General features: G+C 50.2%; 1 protein-coding gene across 8 annotated transcripts in view; it reads left to right on the forward strand.

The window, feature by feature from the left end:
• The window catches only part of Lrp8 (LDL receptor related protein 8), a 67771-nt gene that overhangs the window by 32367 nt on the left and 14842 nt on the right, over positions 1–20562 (forward strand). For 2 of the 8 annotated variants that reach the window (XM_013348534.2, XM_026781761.1), the window contains exons 4-13: positions 4940–5068; positions 7886–8266; positions 9045–9170; positions 10139–10261; positions 13501–13620; positions 13693–13818; positions 16476–16650; positions 18593–18820; positions 19921–20039; positions 20265–20404. In XM_013348534.2, the coding sequence (XP_013203988.1) occupies positions 4940–5068; positions 7886–8266; positions 9045–9170; positions 10139–10261; positions 13501–13620; positions 13693–13818; positions 16476–16650; positions 18593–18820; positions 19921–20039; positions 20265–20404 (1667 nt within the window). Of the gene's footprint in view, positions 1–4939; positions 5069–7885; positions 8267–9044; positions 9171–10138; positions 10262–12107; positions 12147–13500; positions 13621–13692; positions 13819–16475; positions 16651–18592; positions 18821–19920; positions 20040–20264; positions 20405–20562 lie in introns of all 8 variants that reach the window. The other 6 variants (XM_005353527.3, XM_005353528.1, XM_013348536.2 and 3 more) reach the window with 4 other exon arrangements.

The raw sequence follows: 20562 nt of genomic DNA on the forward strand, positions 1-20562 counted from the left end.
TACTATCAACAAACATTTTCCTTATTTCTTTATGTATTAGCCTGTGAGTTGGCAAAAGTACCTGTGGGTTTGGATTTCTGGGACAGGATTCTCAGGAAATTAGTAAATGCCTTCAGTTGCTTCAGGGTGGAGTTTTAAGCCCCTCACCAGTGTTGTGAGGGGGCAGTGCAGTGATGATTATTGCTTCTGCCTGGGACACTTGCACAGCAAGCCAAAAGTGCCCCTTGGGAGCATCTGTCCCAGAGAGAAAGGCTGTACGGGGGTGGGAGCTCCTGTGCACTTCCGTGGGGTGATACCAGCCTCCCCACAGGTCATTTACATTTTCATCGCATGAGATAAGATAAGAGCAATTGTGTCCTGAGCTCCAATGTATTTCAGGCTTTTGAGAACAGGCACTTCCACACTGCCTCATACAAACCCCAATTGCAGCAAAGGAGACCCAGGGAGCATAGAAGTTAAATGCCTTGCCTAAGAACTTTAGTGTTAGTAAATGAGATTTGTACCTAGGTTTATTGACTCTAAAATCCAGGTTCCTTCACCTATACCAACTTTCCTATGGTCTTGGCTTCAAGGATCCTGGGAGTAGCTATCAGATGGCTATGTCGCTCAGCCTAGCTGAGCAAGGAAAGGCTAGCTGAGCATCTCACTGACCTCTCCAGCCGTGCTGGGAAAGCAGCAGTGTCCTCCTGTGCAGTGGCTGTACAGCATGGACCTGGGATGGAGGTCCAGCTCGTCTCTCTCCATAAGATTCTCAGCCTGCAACTTACACTCTCCAGGCTTTCCTCTCTGCCTGGGAGATGCCCATCAGCAGTCCCTGCAGCTGTGCAGTGGAGAGGCCTGACCTGGAGCCTGGAGCCCCAGTTTTGGGGAAGAGCTGTACCGCAAGAGAGGCACAGGCAGTGTGGTTTCAGGAGAGGCAGGCATTTGACACACCTACCTCTCTCTGGGCCCTGGAATACCACTCCAGGAGACACTTGTCAACTTGGTCTTCTTGGCCTCTTTTGTCCTGGCATTCCAAAGAGCCTTGGCACTCTAGGGGTGAAGGAACCAGTAGTAGGCACTGCTGGGTCCTTGAGAGCCTGTAATTAGAACTGTCTATTTAGGGATACAGCAAATGCCTTATTAATTATAAAGAAAGGAAGCAGACAGATTGTTTAATCATTGTCCTTGTTGAAAGGTTATGCTGTTAACTGTATAAATATTCATTAAAAGTTCAATCGGCTGCCTGCTGCAGGACCAGGCCTCCGAAGGTGGCGCATCTGGCCAAAGGCCGTTTCAGTCACCTAGGCATGGGGAAAGAGAATTTGGGGCTGTGTCTCTGCCATGCATGGTTTGATGGAAGGACAGGGCTTTTGTCAGAGGAACCCAGATTCTGTCTTTAATGTGTTGTGCACATTTGGGTGAGCTATTTGATGTCTCTGAACTTTAGGACTGTTCACAGCCTTCTTCCTTCCAGGATTAGGGTGAGGGGCATGCTGGGCATCTTGGTTGGTTCTGGCTAAATGCCACAGACTGGCCTGGCTAAGCTGTACATAACAGAAACCTAGTGCTTACAGTTCCATTACATGTACAGGGTCTAGTGAGGTCCACTCCTCACAGAGCTGCCTTCTCACCCAGACCTTCGCAACAGAGGGCATGGAGGCTACCTTGAGCATTTATGTTATATATAATTTTCATTGTGTATGTTCATGTACATGGTACTGTATTCCATAAGGACAGTATCATACAAATACCGTGTTAAGCATATCTTCTTCCCTCCCCTCTCCTGTTAGCTCCTTCATTCCTCTAGATAATTTTGCTTCTATTTTAATGTCATATACACACACTTAATTTTATATATTCATATAAAATTAGAACCACAAATGAGAAGACATGCAATATTTGTCTTTCTGAGTCTAGCTTAATTTGCTTAATGTGATTATCTCCAATTGCATTCCCTTTCCTACAAATGGCGTAACTTTGATCTTTATGGCTGAAAAAAAAATCCCATTGTGTATATATACCACATTTTGTTTGTATCCATTTCTCTAAGAGGGCACTCACCCCACTGGTGACTTAATTGTCACCTAAAGGTGAAGTGGAGTGGGGAACCAACTCCTCGGCCTGGCATAGTCTGACCCACTTTGGTGCTTGTAACTGTGGCCCTTTCAACTCTGTGAGGCCTAGTTCTCCTAGCACTCGCTCTGGGTTAGTGCTTAGTGGTTGCCTCGTCCTTCCACTCCGCTGCTCTCTCAGGGGTTTGCAAACATTTGGACACCTGTATCACTGCTAGGGTGCCATGGTATTACAAAGAGATGAGGTGTGCCATATCCTCCATGTGAAGATTTTTAGCTCTGGCTCTTACCTAGAAGTGCTTGGGTTAAGAGAACTTACTAAATGCAGGTTCCAGGTCCTAGAGCATAGCTCAGCCATTAAGAGTGTGTTCTACTTTTCCAGAAGGCCTGAGTTTGGGTCCTCCTCCCACCAGCACCTCCACACACGTAGCAGACACACATTCACACGAAGAAAAATATAAAAAATTTAAAAATTAAATATTAAAAAATTAAAAAATGCAAATTCCTTGGCTTTCGACAACTAGATCAGCCAATATGACTCGAGGCCTCTTGGTTAGAGTACGTTCTGGGAGACAGCTGGTCAGCTCCAACTGCTTCATGGTCTAAAGTATCAAGAAGCGCTCAGGGTTCTCCAGTGTTGGTGACAGAAGAGCCATCTCCAGATGCCCATCCCCCTTTGTCACTCCAGATGATAACCCAAAGTGGCCTTTTGGGGTGGGGGGTTGGAGACAGGGTTTTTCTCTGAGTAGTCCTGGCTGTGCTAGAACTGACTCTGTAGACCAAGCTGACCTCCAACTCACAGAGCCGCCTACCTCTGCCTCCCAAGTGCCGGGAATGAAGGTGTGTGCTCCACCACCCAGCAAAAGTGGCCATTTGTATGTATGTATGTATGTATGTATGTATGTATGTATGTATGTATGTATTCTTTCAGGTATGAGTCCTCAGTCTGCATTTCTGCAGGCCTGAAGAGGGCATCAGATCCCACTATAGATGGTTGTGAGCCACCATGTGGTTGCTGGGAATTGAACTCATGACCTCTGGAGGAGCAGCCAGTGTTTTTAACCACTGAGCCATCTCTCCAGCCCCCACTCCCGCACCGTCAAGTGGAATTTTAAGAGCTCACTGAATGTTGGTGCTTTCCAGAGCCCTACCTGACAGTTATTTCATGTAGAGTGAATATATGAATTCCATGTTCCCATTGACTGCCTTATTCATGGCAAGTGTTCCAAACCTGTCCACATTTGTGGTTCACATGAAACTGAAGGTGCTCTTCCTCATTACATAGTATTATCATCTGGGGACCTTGATTTAGACACCTGCCCCAACCCACTTTCCTGTGCCTTTTCTTGTCTCGGCCCACTTTTATCCATCTCTGTGGCCTCTCACCATCAGCCACAGAAATGAGATGAGAGGAAACAGCTCAGAGTGAGACATGAGTTACCATTCTTCTGAACATACGGAACAGTTTCCAGCGCTGATATCAGACACAGCTGCCATATCTTCATGTCACTCTTGTGTGTGTGTGTGTGTGAGAGAGAGAGAGACAGAGACAGAGACAGAGAGATAGAGAGACAGAGACAGACACTCAGGGCTTACGCAGCAGTGTTCAATCTTACCCACTGAATGGATAAACAAGACTGAGTCTCATCCAGTATGTGTAGATGATAATAATGGGGAACATGGACTGAGCCTAGAATGGATGCATTCTAAACATTTTACAGACATTAATCTGGTCATTACAACCATCCTATGCAGCGGGTCATAGCATTATCTACACTTGGTTGAAACAAAGAGAAATATTTTAGGCCAAGGTCACGTGGCCAGTGAATGACTGAGCCATGATTCAAACCCAGGCAGCCAGCCTTCAGAGCCCACATCCCCACTTTTCACACTGGGGGCCAAAACATAACCCTCACCCTGCTGGGTTATTATGAAGACGAAATGGAAATGTCTAGCACTGTGCCTGGCACAATCCAGAGACCTGAAGGTGGGACGCCTGCGCCCTGGAGAAGGCAGCAGGGAGCCAACCAGAAAGGTCGAAGATTCATCTGCCCCAGCTGTCATGTGGAGCAGGGAGAGCTCAGAGTAAGAGCTGCCCCCCGGTCCTGAATAGGGTTCTCATTCTTCCAAATTGAGAATCAACCCTGGGGCTCTAGGCCCCTGATTGAGTCAGCCTCTGATTGCGGCTGCAGTAATTATAGCTGTGCAGTCCCGCTGGGCCCTGCACGTGGAGGTTGTTCTCAGCGGTGGGCTTGGCACCGTCTTACAGAGACTTAAGATTGTTGCTGCTAGGGTTTTGGTGAGCCCTCCAAACCCATGGGTTCAAATCACGGAGCTGCTGGTCTGGAAGGTACACTGAGGTCTGTTAGGCATACCTTACCCAAAGGCACACAGTGGGAACACAGAAAGGGTGTAGCAGCTCCATATTGTGAGATCTTAAAGGGAAGATGGGTAGGGCCCTTGGATCAAGAAAGACTTGAAGCTGGGCGCTGGTGGCGCACACCTTTAACCCCAGCACTCGGGAGGCAGAGGCAGGTGGATCTCTGTGAGTTCGAGGCCAGCCTGGTCTACAAAGTGAGTTCCAGGACAGCTAGAGCTGTTACACAGAGAAACCCTATCCTGAAAAACCAAAAGAGTAAAAAGGAAAAAAAAAAAAAGACTTGAATGTCTTAGGCTAGGAGAGCATGAGAGAGTGTTAGGTGAGGCAGTGTGGGGTGGGGTCAGATTTAGGACTTAGGACTCCTTTAGAGAAGATTGGCTTCCAATGAAAAGACACGGGGCAGGACGGCCCTAGTGGACTGCTAGGGACTTAACACCAAGCAGCAGGACTGGTTGGTGCTGTATCCCTTAGCTAAGCCATGAACACCGGATGTCTGTCTCTGCAGCCAGAGAAGAGTGTCCCGATGAGAAGCTGAGCTGTGGACCCAGCAGCCACAAGTGTGTGCCTGCCTCGTGGCGCTGCGACGGAGAGAAGGACTGTGAGGGTGGAGCGGATGAAGCTGGCTGTCCTACCTGTGAGTCCAGAACCCCGTTGTCTGCCAAGCAGTCGGGCACCCTCAGCAGTGGGGGACCCCTTCTTGGAAGGGGCCTGTTTCTCTATGGGGTCTGGTAGGTGGGGAGGGAAGAATAACAATGAGAACGTTAGAAACGGCTGGGCCCCTAGACATGTTCCTCTGTCATCCTCACGACCACCTCATGAAGAGCCATTACCATCCCCATTTCATGGGTGAGGAAACTGAGGCTCAGACAGGGAGGAAACGTGCCCAAGACTGAGGGTTGGAACTGAGATTCAAAGTCAGGTCTAACACACAGCTTTCTGCCATGTCTGACATCTGCTCATCCATTCTACAAGTCAACTGATCTCCAAGCAAGAGCAGGGGAACTAAAGGCTGGGCTGTATGAAGGTGGAGTCTGGTGCCAGGGCGTGTGCTGACAGATGCCTAGGGTGTAAAGGATGACTGCTGCTCGAGTCTCAGACTGGGGCACATATCACATACAGAGAAGATACTCCCATCAGCCTCAGCAGGGACAGATGGACGTGGTCATTGGGACCGTTCCACATGGCTGAACTTCAAACACAGGATTATCTCCTTCTCAGAGAGCAGGCCAGCAAGGTTTGGGGGTGGGGGACATGGTCCAGCTCATGTTGCTTTCCTGGTTATCCTGGGTATCTACTATGTGCCAGGTTTGGAGTAAGGTTCTGAAGGGGACAATAAGGCGATCCTATAATCTTCCCCTGGGGACTACAGACTGGCCTGGGCTGGAATTCAGGAGCGTGCATGTCAGGCACTTTGTCCACCACTGCCTCTCAGAGCATCTCCTCACCCCACCCAGTCTCTCCTGGCCATCCCTCCTGGTCCAGGAGCAAAGCCATTTCCTCCTGAGGCTTCTGAGATTCCAAATGTGAGGGCTGAGGGGTCTGAAGAAGTGTATGGAGAGGGCAGGGGTCCTGGCGAGTGTCTGCACTCCAGAGCCTCAGTGCTGGCACTGGCTTCAGCTGTGGTAGTTTTGTGAGAACTTCCCACCCATGCCAGCCACCCTTTCCTCTCATCACCCCCATCCTTATAATCAAATGATGCTTCCAGTATAAAACTAGCAGCCACTATAGCAAGGAGTTGGGGGGCGCGTACCTGACCAGGAAATGTTGGGACAGGGACATCTCCTGTTAATTACAGGAGCCGAAGGTATTAGAAAGGATTATCAGGCTCTCTGTGGCCTGGGCAGAAAAGGAACCTTCCCTTCGCCAGTTCTCTCAATGTAGGGAGTGGGGTCCCTGGGCCTTAGTAGTGGGATCTTCCAGTGACTGTCAGCTTCAGAACCTTGTTGAGAATCCAGTGTTAAGAAGCACTTCCTGTCAGGACTCTCAGGAGACAGACTCTTCTCTCCCTGGGTATGAAAAGTGTCTAGACAGGCAGGAGGATGTCAGCAGCAGGATCTTGGGGAATGTGGCACCAGAGAACACATGCTTTTCCCTCTGATGCCCCCACATCCCAAAAACCCAGAAGGGGGAAAATGCAGCTGTCGGAAACTTAGTAGAGCTGTCAGGAGAACATGACAAGGTCTGCCTACATTGTAACACCGAAGACATCACTTTATTTTATGTTCAGTAAATGAAAATTGACATCTTGGCACCGAAAAAATAGAAACATGGACCCTGGGCGCCCCCATATGGAGAGATATGGAACTGCCACCACGATGTAATAGCCACAGCATTTCTGACCCACCTGAGTCCCGAGGCCAAAGGTTGAAGACGTGAAAGAGGGGAGGAGGCTTGATGGAGGAGGGAATGGATGCTTGAAAACAGCTGACACTCCAGAAAGTGAGGGAAAACAAGCAACAGGAAAGCTGGGAGAGGTCAGAGTAGGAAGGAAATGCCCCAAACCTGAGTTCTGGGTCTTTTGTTACAATGCGCCCCTGAGCGAGGTGCTTCCCTCTCTGAGCCTCAGTTCTCTTAGCTGTAAACTAGCACCTGGGCTGGCTGGGCCCCAAGGCCTTTCCTGTGGACTCCAGGCTAGCCTACCAGGGAGAGGAAGCCCAGAACCCCAATAGGGCAGGACCTGATCTTTAATGACTTCGTCCACACCCACATCCTGCCAGGGGCTCTGCCAGTCCTTAAAATAATGGGGTGTGAAGGACCTGGAACCCCGATGTGGGGTGGCTGTGAACGGCACTAGACAGGCTGGGGCAGAAGGAAACAAGCAGCCTGGGTTGGGTGAAGATGGAATTTGGACCCGGGCACAGGAAGAAGGCTGACTGAGAACTAAAGGAACAGTGGGCAGCAGTGGGTTCCCAGGAGATGGCGCAACTTAACAAAACCGTGGAGGGGAACTATGTGCTCCCGGCCTAGTAAATCATCCAGGTGGCCATAGTTGGGTATGTTCAGGAATGAGGAGCAGGGACCAGGGTAGTAGATGCCAGGCTGGAGACTTTGTAGTCTCTGCAAGCTATGTATCCAACTCTGCCACAGAAGGCAAACCCTTGCCCTCCTCTCATCTGGTGTCAGTCATGTTACAGATGATTTCCTATCCTGCAGGACAATAGGGCTCCGCTGCATTAGAGCCTCTCGCAGCCCCACCATGCTGCTGGTTACAGGGCAGAAATTCTGTGTATTTGCCGAAGTTCAGGAAAGGCAAGTGTGGTTCAAGGTCAGTTAGCATGACTGAGGCCCCTGCTTTCAAGTGGCAGTCTCTCATACCGTGCTCCCCCTTCAAGTCTGCAACAGGACCTACTCCAGCCTATAGGCGAGGGTCAGAACACCCTGTAACCCCAGTAGCAGGAGCTGGGCTGGGTCATGGGGGATGGGATCTGGACCAGCTCTCTGTCCTGCGCAGTGTGCGCCCCGCATGAGTTCCAGTGCAGCAACCGTTCCTGCCTGGCCTCTGTGTTCGTGTGTGATGGCGATGATGACTGCGGTGATGGCAGTGATGAGCGCGGCTGCTCGGACCCGGCCTGCCCGCCCCGCGAATTCCGATGTGGAGGAGCTGGTACCTGCATCCCTGAGCGCTGGGTCTGCGATGGCCAGTTTGACTGCGAGGACCGCTCGGATGAGGCTGCCGAGCTTTGCGGGCGAGCGGGCCAGGAGACCACAGCCACGCCTGCAGCCTGCGCCCCCACGGCCCAGTTCACCTGCCGCAGTGGCGAGTGCATACACCTGGGCTGGCGCTGCGATGGCGACCGCGACTGCAAGGACAAGTCTGACGAGGCCGACTGCTGTAAGCCCCCTCTGCGCTCCCAGTCCCACCCAGAGCCTGCTGATATGGCCCTCCTACCGGGAGTACATACCCTGCTTTAACAGAGACTTACACTGGGAGAATGAAGTGACTTGCGGGAGGTCACATGGCTGCTAAGGAATGGAGCTCAGATCTGACCCCAGAAGCCAGGCACCTCTTGTCTCTGCTATGTGCACCTGTTGCTGCCCGTCCCTGTTATAGGGACCTCTGCCCAGAGACCTCTGTCCTAGGAGTGCCTACATGCTGGGCCCGTCAGATTCTGCTGACTGTCCCAGCTGAGTGGGTCCCTTCCAGGACTTTGGCAGACCCCTGCTGCCCTCTCCTGCAGGCACAACTCACACTGTGGCATTTTCTTCTGTGCATTTCTCATCTCTGCACCTGAGCTTCTGGAAAGGGGCTCGTAGTCTCCGGGCTCCCCACCAACACCCAGCACAGTGCCAGGTTCAGGAAAAGTTGACTGAGTGAACCAAATCACTAAGTCATGAGCGCCAGGACTCAATGGAAACCACACATCTGTGCTGAGGTGGTGGTGGACAGGGAAACAGGAAACTGGAATGCTGTGTGACCTTTGGCAAGGCCTTCCCCCTCTCTGAGCTTCAGTCTCCCCATGTGTACACTAGAGATGCTTTGACTAAGTGTCCTCCGAGGCCTCCTGAGCTCGGTCGCTGTTCCATTCTTAACGGGGTGGATGTGGCATGAGGTTGTGGGGACAGCTTTCCTAGCGCCACCCTAGTCCTGACCTCCTCTTGCCCTGTTTCAGCACCACCTGGACCCTGCAATGAGAATGAGTTCCAGTGTGGGGATGGGACTTGTGTCCTTGCGATCAAGCGCTGCAACCAGGAACACGACTGCCCAGATGGGAGTGATGAAGCCGGCTGCCTGCAGGGTGCGTTGCTCAAGAAGGTTGGCACCCTCTTGAGGATGGAAGCTCAGCCTGAGGAAAGGCCCTGTGGCCCTCCCTGGCCTGGAGAGAGCCGAAATGGGGGTGTTCTTTCCTTGGTCTCTGAGATGTATTTACCCCTTCAGCATCAGTTACTTGCCCATTATCACTGTACTTTCTTCCCATGGGGTTCTGGGGCACAGGAACTGGACTCTTTTTTTTTTTTTTAAGATTTATTATGTATATGAGTGCTCTATCGTCACATACACCTTTATGCCAGAAGAGGGCATCAGATCCTACTATAGATGGTTGTGAGCCACCATGTGGTTGCTGGGAATTGAACTCAGGACCTCTGGAAAAGCAGCCAGTGCTCTTAACCGCTGAGCCATCGCCAGCCCAAGAAGTGAACTTTTAATTAAGGATTTTGTAAAAGCTGAAAGAGGGCTAAGGGGACATGAGAATTACTGCAGGGAATCTAGCCTCCCCGCTATTTGTCTGCACCCAAGGCTTGCCTTACTAGCTCTCAGACTGAGCGGACACTGAGTCCTGTCCTCCAAAGACTCCCCCTCATTCTCAGGTGGCTCTGCTGGTCACCACTTGTCCTGACCAAATAGAGGCCCTACCCACTAGCCATGGGGAATAATGAGAGGGCAGCAAGGCAGTGTGGGCCAACGCTCCCCCTGGGAGATGGTCAGCCCAGACTAAGTCCTTCTGGAGCTGCTGCACGGTCTTTCCCAGGAGCCTAATACTCCCAGAACAGACAAAGACCCCTGTGTGGGTGAATGAGGGTCTGTCCTGTGGGAAGAGCCTCTTATAGGCCCTGGTTCCACTGTCTGTCCTAAGGTCCCCTAAGAGAGTTAGGGCTGGTGCTTGAACTCTGTTCATTTTCTGTGGGCCTTGGCTGACCCTGCCCGGCCTTGCCCTCCCACCCACTGTCTCACAGGCACTGTCCACTCTCTTGTCTGGCCCGACAGAGTCAACCTGTGAGGGTCCCCGCAGATTTCAGTGTAAGAGTGGAGAGTGCGTGGACGGCGGGAAAGTGTGTGATGGTCAGAGGGACTGCCGGGACTGGTCGGATGAGCCTCAGAAAGAGTGTGGTATGCTACCTATCTACACCTAACAGCTAGACTAATGTTCTCACTGTGCTCCCTCCTGGCGTCCAGGATAGAGGCCCTAGTACCTCTTCTGACCCTCTAGACCAAGTGCTATCTGTCCTGTCGCCTCACATCAGGTCTTTTGCCATGAGGATCTCGTGCTGCAAAGCTCTAAGGGCCTTTCCCTTGAAGTCTAGATGCTCAAAGGTTAGGCTGCTTCTAAAACTGACCTCTTCGCTTCTGCCATTCACAAACCATACAAACTGAGTGTGTGCCTTCTGCAAGTTTCTCTCTTCCTCTATGTCCCTGCCCTGCTGATCTAGCCATGGCCTGGGTCCTTGAGCTCTTCCAGCCCTTGGTAGGATGCCTTGCAGAGTCAAAGGTTGGAAGAAGCAAGGAAGCCCGTAAGAAGTATATCCCAGCCAGCATCACTGCCAGGCCAGGCCTGGATGGGAGCAGCGTCCTCCCAGCAGCAGGCAGTGTCACCATTCTGAACTCTGAGAAGCTGGAACCTGGGCAAGGGTGAGGGCGAGGGCGAGGGATGATGTGCAGTTTAAGCTAGGGGGAGAGAGAGGGCCGGCTAGCTGGTGACTAGCAAGCACAGAAGAGATGTGAGTCACCTCTGCTTATGTCAGGACAGAATTCCAGAGAACCGGACAAAGGAGGCCCTGAAAACAGTCTAGGCTGGCCCCTCCTTGTCCTCTCTCCAGGAAGACTGCCCAACACCTCCCCTACTGGGTACTCAGAGGAACGTCATGCCCCAGAGCTCCCCAGGAGCAGCCTCTTTGCTCTGAAAATTTCAAATGAAACCAGGCTGACTGCAAGGAAGAGTAGCTAAGCAAAGCTTGCTGAGCCTCCACCTGGGCTTGCAGGAGACCCACACTCTACTGCCCTTGGGCCCTGCCTGGAAAAGATCCAGAAGGTCCTCGTGGAAAGGGGGACAGGAGCAACTAGCTGAACTTAGTTTCCCCACACTCGGAGCTGCAGTTACCCAGGGACTGCTAACCTACCAAACTCTCTTCTGCATGACATGCTCATGAGAAATACGTGCTCGTTTGTGTCTGTGTGTTCTTTTTGTCCATGCTGGTGAAGAGACCAGCGTCTGTACCCACGTTTCTGAACTATTGCATTCTTGCATCTCTGCCTGCATTCCCATGTCTGCGGAGCCTGCAGACCTGTCTATGCCTCTGCATAAGCTAGTATGGGTATGTGTGTGTATGCATGAAGGTGTGTGCATGCAAGTGTGTACTGTGCCAGGGAAGGTGATGTCAAATGCTATTCAGGCCTTTAGAACACTCTCCCTCTTCCTTCCTCTCCTAGCTCTACCTACAGGCTACACAGAATTAGAGGAACAGAGTCTCTCTTCAGGCCTGCTAAAGAAGGTGGCCAGGGATAAACTAATTGGAGCCTCCTAGCTTTTCTCCTCTCTCAACCTTTGTTAGCCTTGGGGTACTACTCTGTACCTTCTTTCATCAAAAAGTCACAGTCATTTCGAGCTCTTCCTGAGCAGCACCTCCCTATAAATTCATTCCATTTGGCTAAGTGTCCAGTAAGCATAACTGTGGAGTTGCTACCACCTACAGAAAGAGGAAGGAAGTGGGTGGGTGGGTGTGTGACTGAGGCAGCGCGTGAATGGGAGAACAAACGGATGGATGGAGCTCGTGGAATAGGAAAGCTCAAGACAGGTGACAGAGACAGAATGATTCCCAGCGGGAGATCTCCCAGCGACTACTCTGAAGCTCCTGTGGCTCAGACACCTCCAGAAGCCTGGGGCTTCCCAGGGATGGGCCTGACAGAGCCACTTCCAGTCCCCCAAAGTCATGGGATTGCTGTGGTCTTGTTCTTTCAGTTGCATCAACATTCCAGGGAAACAGGAGGAGGCCCAGGGGTAATGGGGACATTCCCTAAGCATGGCTCCAGCTGGAGGTTAAAACACCCACAGCTGTGCATGGCCTGGGGTGGGCAGCTCAATCCAGCTGTATGCATGGCCACAGCTGGCTCCACTCAGCGCTGCTTTGCTTGGCTGGAATGACAGTGCATGAACCTGGTGGGCAGAAGGGTGGTGTGGCACTCTCCCCTGGCTTGTGGAATTAACTTTCTGTGATTCTAAGCCCAGGAGATGCTGTGAGAACTTGGTAAACCTTGAACCCCTAGAACCCTCCAGAAGGTGGTGAGGGAGTGGAGAATGAGGGAACCAGATCCAGGTGACCTCTTGACATCCTTCACTCTTTTCAGCACGTGGTAATCCTGGTCTAGGCTTGTGGCAAGGTAGATGAATGGTCAGGTCAAAGAGGAGTTGAAAACGCTCCATTGTGTAAATTCTGGTAGGAAAATCCTGATTCGTCCACAGGCACGTGTGAAAGAAAGTCTGGCCTAAGACTCAGCTGTAGCGAGTAAGGGCATTCTGCATTATTCCTCCTGTCCGGCAGACTAACTCTGGGCCCTGCCTTGAGAAAGTATGCATATGGTAGGGGACCAGAAGCAAACACTTGGCAGAGAACTGAGGGACCCCTGCACGGCAGCCAACCCCACGGTGCACAGCTGGGAGGAGGAGAGAGTTACAGGAGGCAGCTCCTGTGAGGAAAAGGTTTAAGGGCAGCACCATTCCAGAGTGGCATCACCTGCCTTGGAGTGAAGCAGGCTCCTTAAGCTGAGCACGGATGTGCAGAGGCCTTCAGAAAGCATTCCTGAGGTCTCTCAAGGGGTGAACATTACACATGAAAGCTTTAAGCTTAAAGGTTAGAAGGAACTGTTTTTAAAAAGTGTTTGTGAGCCGGGCGGTGGTGGCGCACGCCTTTAATCCCAGCACTTGGGAGGCAGAGGCAGGCGGATCTCTGTGAGTTCGAGACCAGCCTGGTCTACCAGAGCTAGTTCCAGGACAGGCTCCAAAGCCACAGAGAAACCCTGTCTCGAAAAACCAAAAAAAAAAAAAAAAAAAAAAAAGTGTTTGTGAAAGACCCCAGAGCTCCAGGAAAGGCCTAGCTACCTCTAGTGTGGCAGTGGATGGCGCTCTGGCCTGGGAGGACAAGACCTGTGTGCTCCTTGTTCCACTCACCCTGTCTTGTCTAGTCAGAGACTTGCCATCTGATCCTCCTCCTTCCCAGTCACCTGGCCAAAGAGGTAAAGGTTCCATGCAGCTTCCTGTTTTCCTGGTTCTGTGGGAGTCTGCTGCCCCAAGGCTTTGCTTTGCTCTGCGCCATTTCCCTGCCTGTCAGAGTTCAGCAGCTTGTGTCCCTCCCCAGGGCTGAACGAGTGTCTGCACAATAATGGCGGTTGTTCCCATGTCTGCACTGACCTCAAGATTGGCTTTGAGTGCACATGCCCAACAGGCTTCCAGCTCTTGGACAAGAAGACCTGTGGCGGTGAGCCTTCCCCCATCTGCCCAAGCAGATACAGATCCTCCTGCTGGTTTTGACTTCTGGTCTTTCTCACAGACATTGATGAATGCCAGGACCCAGATGCCTGCAGCCAAATCTGTGTGAATTACAAGGGCTACTTTAAGTGTGAATGCCACCCTGGCTATGAGATGGATGCACTGACCAAGAACTGCAAAGCTGTAGGTACGGACTTCCAAAGGAAGAGGGAACAACTCTGGAGGGTCTATGAAGCACCCGACTGCCACCTAAGTGAGGAGTGGTTAAACACACACTCCCACAGTGCTCAAAATACAAGTGAACATCACATGCACAATGCACTGCACGCTAACACCCACAGGCATGGTCAGAGCCATCCATTGATAGCCTGGGGGACTCCATTTGTACAGCACAATGTGTAGGCACAAGTGTGGACCACACAACTGGCATACACAGCTCACGTGAAGTGCATGACTTGTGTAGATCTATATATTGATCTAGTCAGTCAACTGAAGTAATTATTTAATTCTTTATATTAAGTGCAATAGCATCGCTGTAGGCACTAGAGATTCAGTCAGCACAAAACACCTGTTAATGAGTAAGACAGACAAAACATAAGATGGTTAAATAAAATACAGTGTATGGCAGGTGGCAAGCAAGGGCTAAGGGGAAACAAAGAAGGAAATGATGGAAAAGTCTCGGAGAGTGGTGGGTTATGGTTTTAAACAATAGTCAGGGAAGCCCTCACTAAATAAAAAGGGCATTTGTGTGAGGACCTAAAGGAGGCGAAAGGATGAGCCCAGCAGTTAGCTGCAGGAATGGCATTTCAGGCTGAAGGGAAAGAAAGTGCCAAAGCCTGAGGGAAGGAGTGTGGCCAATGCTGAAGGAGCAGCCAGGAAGCTGCTGCAGTTGGAAGGAGACTCGTGAAAGGTGAAGTCAGAGGTGACGTGGCATTCCCCAAAGCCTTCCAGACGGTTGTAAAGACTCCTGAGTCTGAGGGAAGCCCTCAGAGGGTTCTGAGTGGAAGGGAAATGTAACGTGGAAACTCCTCTGGCTTCATTGCTGAGAACAGCCTGCAGAAGACCAGAGAGAAGCACATGTTACCGCAGTGCTCCAGGAGGAAGGCGTGGAGCAGGATGGCTGCTGCGGAAATATTGAGAAAGGAGCAGGTGTGTGTATATTTTGAAGGCCAGCTAGCTGGATTTGCTTATAAATTACAGTGGGATGTTAGAGAAAAATGAGCCAGAAGATTGCAGGGACAAATAACTTAAAAACAAAAAATGAATTGCTATTTCAGCATAGGAGAAAGGGTGAAAGGCAGGTTTGGGAAGAATGTAGACTGCATTGGACATGCTGAGTATAAGGAAACTGTAGCTCTCCACATGGACGCATTACACAGACAGTTCAGTAGAAGTCTGGAGTTTCACATAAATACTTCATAGAACACATAGATTATAACACAGTAGCTACAATCCTTGACATCAGATCCATAAGTCCTAAAATATACCACCCACATCATACATACATCACATGTAACCTGTCTTGTCTTCTATATGGGACATGATGAATAATGTCCATATAAGTACAGTAGAAATAGCATACTAGATATACATACCAGATCCATACATGTGAATAGCTAAGGTGCAAATATATATATATATATATATATATATATATATATATATATATATAAAACGCTCAGATCATAAACACACAGGTCCCTATTGCTGACACAGTTCTCATCACAATTCACAAGCCGCCCTTTAACCCAGCTGGTCACTTCAGAAAGGTAAAGTCATGACTGTTACTTGGAGCGAGAGAAGTTCTGGTTCACTGGGGACAGAGCAGGCCTAGAACTTAGCTTTCCATCTGATACTTCCTGTACTTTCAGCCCCATTTTCCCTGCCGTCTGTATCACCACTTTCCTTGTACCCCTCCGCCTTGAAATAGTTTCCATCCTCACACTGTGTATTTGTGTGTACACGATACAGCCCCAGCCACATGGCTCTATACTGGGCCCATCCTGTCCCCATAAGCCTGGCACAAATGCACAGACAGGGACCAGGTGGCTGACAGAAATGTGTACTGGGAAACATGGCAACCGTTCCTGAGAATTGCCTGATACATCTCAAAACCAGCTGAGGTGGGCAGTGCAAGGTCCTTGAAGACCTCTGGGACAGCAACCTTCTAGGTGGAAGTCACGAATATCTAGGTCCCACATGATCTTCTAAGTCTTAACTCTAGAATCTAAAAATAGGTTTGATATATACATGACCAGTTATGTGTTCTGTACAATGCATGTGTGTGATCTTGTCAGATGCCACATATATCCTGTCTCTGTAGATGGCTCAACAAACTTAACCCAGCCCTCTGGGCTATCTTTCTAGGACCTTTATTTTATTTTATTTGCTCAGGTGGGTCATTCTTGCAGGATGACAGGTGGAGCCCCAAGCAGAAACAGTAGTGATTGCTGCAAAGAAACACACTCTGGAACAAGGGAAAGACTTGAAAAGGGCCTGGGGCAGTGAAAGGGCTGGGGAAAAGCAGAATGCAAGTAGTTTAGCTGGAATCTAGAATGGGAGAAAAGCTGATAAGCTAGACAGACAGTGGGGCTACACTGCAAAAGGCCTCTGTCAGGCCTGAGGACATTAGAAGTCATGGACTTGGGAGCTTGTATCTAATGGAGAAGAGGGCTTCTGCTGTGTGTTGGTACTCATTATTTCATCTGCCCTTCTAGCCTGTGAGGTAGGACCATCATCCCTACTTCATAGGAAAACGAGGCCTCATCCAGCAAACTAGTGGCAGAAACTTGGTCTCTATGGACTCCCTGCTTCCTCCATTGACACTGCTTCCTTGCATGGCAGTTGGCAAGAGCCCATCCCTAATCTTCACTAACCGACATGAGGTACGAAGAATAGACCTGGTGAAGCGAGACTACTCACGTCTCATCCCCATGCTCAAGAATGTCGTGTCACTGGACGTGGAAGTAGCTACCAATCGAATATACTGGTGTGACCTTTCCTACCGCAAGATCTACAGGTAATTGGCATGCCCCCTGCAGCTAAGTCATAAGAGACTTGAGGGAGGGGCTGTTTACACGGAAGAGGAAGCATGGCCTCTGCCTCTCAAGACTGAGGTGGCCTTGAGAAGGGATACAGAATCACAGTGGCAGTGGAAGTACCAGGACTTTGAGCCCACATCCTAGACTGTATCTGACCCCTGGTGGCCTAACAGTGAAGTACAGGACAGAGGAAAAGGGAAAATGCTCTCCATGGAGAACTACAAATCTGGCTTAGATCTATATTGTGGACCCCAGGGATTCAAGATGACTAAGATCTGATCTCTGCTGGGAGGATCCCACATATAACTAGCGAGCCACCTTTTTGCAGTCATGAGACGGAAGTAGAAAGAAAACCTTTGACCCAATTTGGTAGCCGGGAAAACTTCCTGGGTGGTAGTACCTCATTTGTCACTGGGGTACTCCGATCACTGGCTGTGACTTCAGGAGTGGGCTCTGGCACTTAGGAAAAATCATTGGACACTTGAGAAAGTTCTCTCTTAGATCTGTCTCAGATTCTGTATCTCTTTGCATATCTGGGCCCCTTTGGACAGTTTATGCCCCCCTTTTTTAACTTTTGAGATCTACTTGGCAGGACTTATGATAACCAGGCATTGGGTAGACACTGAGTCATCGAAGAAGGATAGGATGGGTGGGTGGGTGAGTAGATGAGAAGACAGAAACAAACTGCCGAGTGTAACGAACTGACACCTAGATTCCTGCCTCCCACAGCACACATACACAGACTGAGTTCATGCCTTACATACAGAGAAGCAGCTAGAGCCTAGCCAACAAATGTGACTGGCAAGCAGAATTTGATGAGAGACTGGGTCTGGGGCTGAATGAGGCATTACCCAGACTAACTCACGAGTTAATTTGGGGAGTCTCAGGAATCTGGCTTGGGGTTTTTATCAGCTGTGCTGCTCTTTTATTGGGGGCATACAGGAGATCAGAGATTGGGGGTTGGACAGTCTGTGGAGGGACAGGAATGGGGATGAGCAGTTTGGAACGCATTGAGTAAAGGTGTCTATGGGCCATCTAAGAGTGCTTTTCGGTCTGACTTGAAGAGAATGTCAGAATTATGGATGGCAGTGGACAGATGGCAGTGATAACATGAAGAGAAATGATGGGGGTGACGGAGGGAACGATGACCTGTAGGCACAGCATTTGGGAAACAAAGTCCTGCTACTGATGCCCCTGTGTGTTTATGCAGTCAGTTCTCTCTGCACCACACAACTTCCTGCAGATCCTCTTTATCTCACCTCTGCATGTCATAACCCCCCCCCATCTCTTTCCCTTCCTTCATTCCTTTCCTTTCAAACCTGTCCATTCCACAGGTGTCACAATGAGCTGACATTCCTAGCTATGTCCTTCAACTCATTCAGTTACCTGTCTCACTCTTGCTCCAGGATAAAATCTAATTAGCAGTACACTCAGCTATGAGAATGTGGTTCTTGCCTCACTTCCACTTTACATCCCATAAGCCAGCTTCACCACACCAAACACTGCATCATTCCAGAGCATGCTTGCTTCTATACTTGTATACACTGGTCCCTTTGTATCCGGCTTCATCTTTTGTGCCCCTGGTAATCTAGTCCTTCAGAACTCCACCACAAGGCTTCTCCCACTCTGCAGGAAGATGCAGTCTCCATTTCCCCACTGCGGTAGCTTCCACACTGCATTGCATCTGCCTGCACGCTTCTTCCCCCATTAACTGAGCTCCACCAGGCCAGAAACTAGCTGGTTCGGCCTGTGCCCTTTCCCGGTGGCTCAAGGAGTGTGTTGAGTAGAGCTTAGCCAGGTTCCTCTAAAACCCATTGCCATGGCACAGAGAGAAGACAAAATGGGGAGGGTTGCAAAGGCAGCTCCACATGGGCCCATGGGTGGAGCATCTGCCCATGGCCAGCCCTGCTTTCTCCTAAGCGCCCCCATGGACAAGGCCAGTATCCCGGACGAGCAGGTGGTCCTCATTGATGAGCAGCTGCACTCTCCAGAGGGCTTGGCGGTGGACTGGGTCCATAAGCACATCTACTGGACAGACTCAGGAAACAAGACCATCTCAGTGGCCACCCTTGATGGCCGCCGCCGATGCACCCTCTTCAGTCGTGAACTCAGTGAGCCCCGAGCCATTGCTGTTGACCCCCTGCGAGGGTGAGTATCCTCACTCAGACTTTCTATTTCACCAGCATACGTATTGTTCTCATGTGTCTAAGAACTGTCAAGGGCTCAAGACGCCTGTCAGAGACACAGGGAAAGAAGTCCAAATGGCCCTCATCCCACTTGTCTCCAGCTCAGGCATTGGCCATTAGTCACCAGAGGGCTTCCTGGACTCTTGGTTCATTCACTGAAATGGCACATCCTGGAGCACTACAGGTCTAGAGATTCTTGAGAGTAGCTCCTGGGGTAGAGGCCCTGCAGGCTTTTGTTGGTGGGTATCTGGCAGCTGCTTAACCTTCTTCAGAGACAGAAAACTCATTACTCTTCATGAAGTCTATTTCATTGTGAGATACCACCTACCATTATACAGTGGGGTTTTCCCTCATAATCCCGAATCTGTCTCCCTATGGCAGAGTTACATAACCATGCATTCAGCACAATCAGTGATTTAAGACTAATATCACTGGGGTTGATCTGTTCCTAACTCCTCACCTCTCCCCACCCTTGTTGCTCAATATGTGGGCTCCTTACCACCTAGGCTGCTTTATTCTGGCCACACCTGGGTGGGGGCTTAGGAATCCTGAGCAAAACAATACTTGTTCCTTCCCCAGTGGAAGTGATCCTTTTCCTTGTCCTTGGTTGCTAAGAAGGAAGAAGAAACCCTCTTAAATTGAGGTCAGCTACTGAAAGCAGTCTCATGAAAGGGTGAATCTGTACCAGTGGGCTGCTATGGTCTCTAGTAGGAACGAGGGTCTAGGAACAGGGACCTGAGTTAGGATGGTCGTTTACTCTCTTCTCTGTAAATCAGGAGAGGTTTGCAGGGACCCTGCCCATACAGGTGCTCCAGGGCTGGGCATACAGGCTATGCAGCTGAGACTGGGTAGATTAGAGGTGAGCCAAGCTTCCCTGGGCTCTCACGAGATGAAGGTTAAAGTGCCTGTTAGTTCTAACAGAGATAGTTCCAAAGGATTTCGGAGGTTTCCCATTAAATATAACCCCCAACTCTTCAGTGGATCACCTATCTATCCTTTGTGACTTAGACCACCCCAACTGTCCCAAACAAGACGCTAAATGTGGGCTCTTCTATCTTTCAGGTTCATGTACTGGTCTGACTGGGGATTCCAAGCAAAGATTGAGAAATCTGGGCTCAACGGTGCATACCGGCAAACACTGGTTTCAGACAATATTGAATGGCCCAATGGAATCACCCTGGGTGAGCCCTGCCTATCTACCTGAGTTGGGAGCCTGTACTAGAACTGATCCTGACAACTGTTAGGGATCCCATGAGTCTTCTTTCTGTCCCGTCATGGAGGCCAGGTGTCTTTGTTCCCTTAGGCTAAGTTCAGTGTGAGGCCTGGGAATGTGGGTAGAGAAGAGTTCAGTGGGGCAGAGATGCAGCTGTAGTAACTGGTGTCTGACCTGATCCCTCCTCCCCAAGACTTGCTGAGCCAACGTTTGTACTGGGTGGACTCCAAGCTGCACCAGCTGTCCAGCATTGACTTCAATGGAAGCAACAGAAAGATGCTGATTTTCTCCCCTGACTTCCTGAGTCACCCTTTTGGGATAGCTGTATTTGAGGTGAGCCCTAAGAGGGTGGGTATGACCCTGCTGGGAATATGAAACCTAGAAAAGGCTTGTTCAAATAGGATGCTTCCCTGAGATTTGTCCAAAGGGAAACAAAAGAACAGGGAAGCCAACTGACACATTTGTATATATTCTGAGAGCCACCTACACAG

The sequence above is a fragment of the Microtus ochrogaster genome, chromosome 10, assembly GCF_000317375.1.
Source record: "Microtus ochrogaster isolate Prairie Vole_2 chromosome 10, MicOch1.0, whole genome shotgun sequence".
NCBI lineage: Eukaryota > Metazoa > Chordata > Mammalia > Rodentia > Cricetidae > Microtus > Microtus ochrogaster.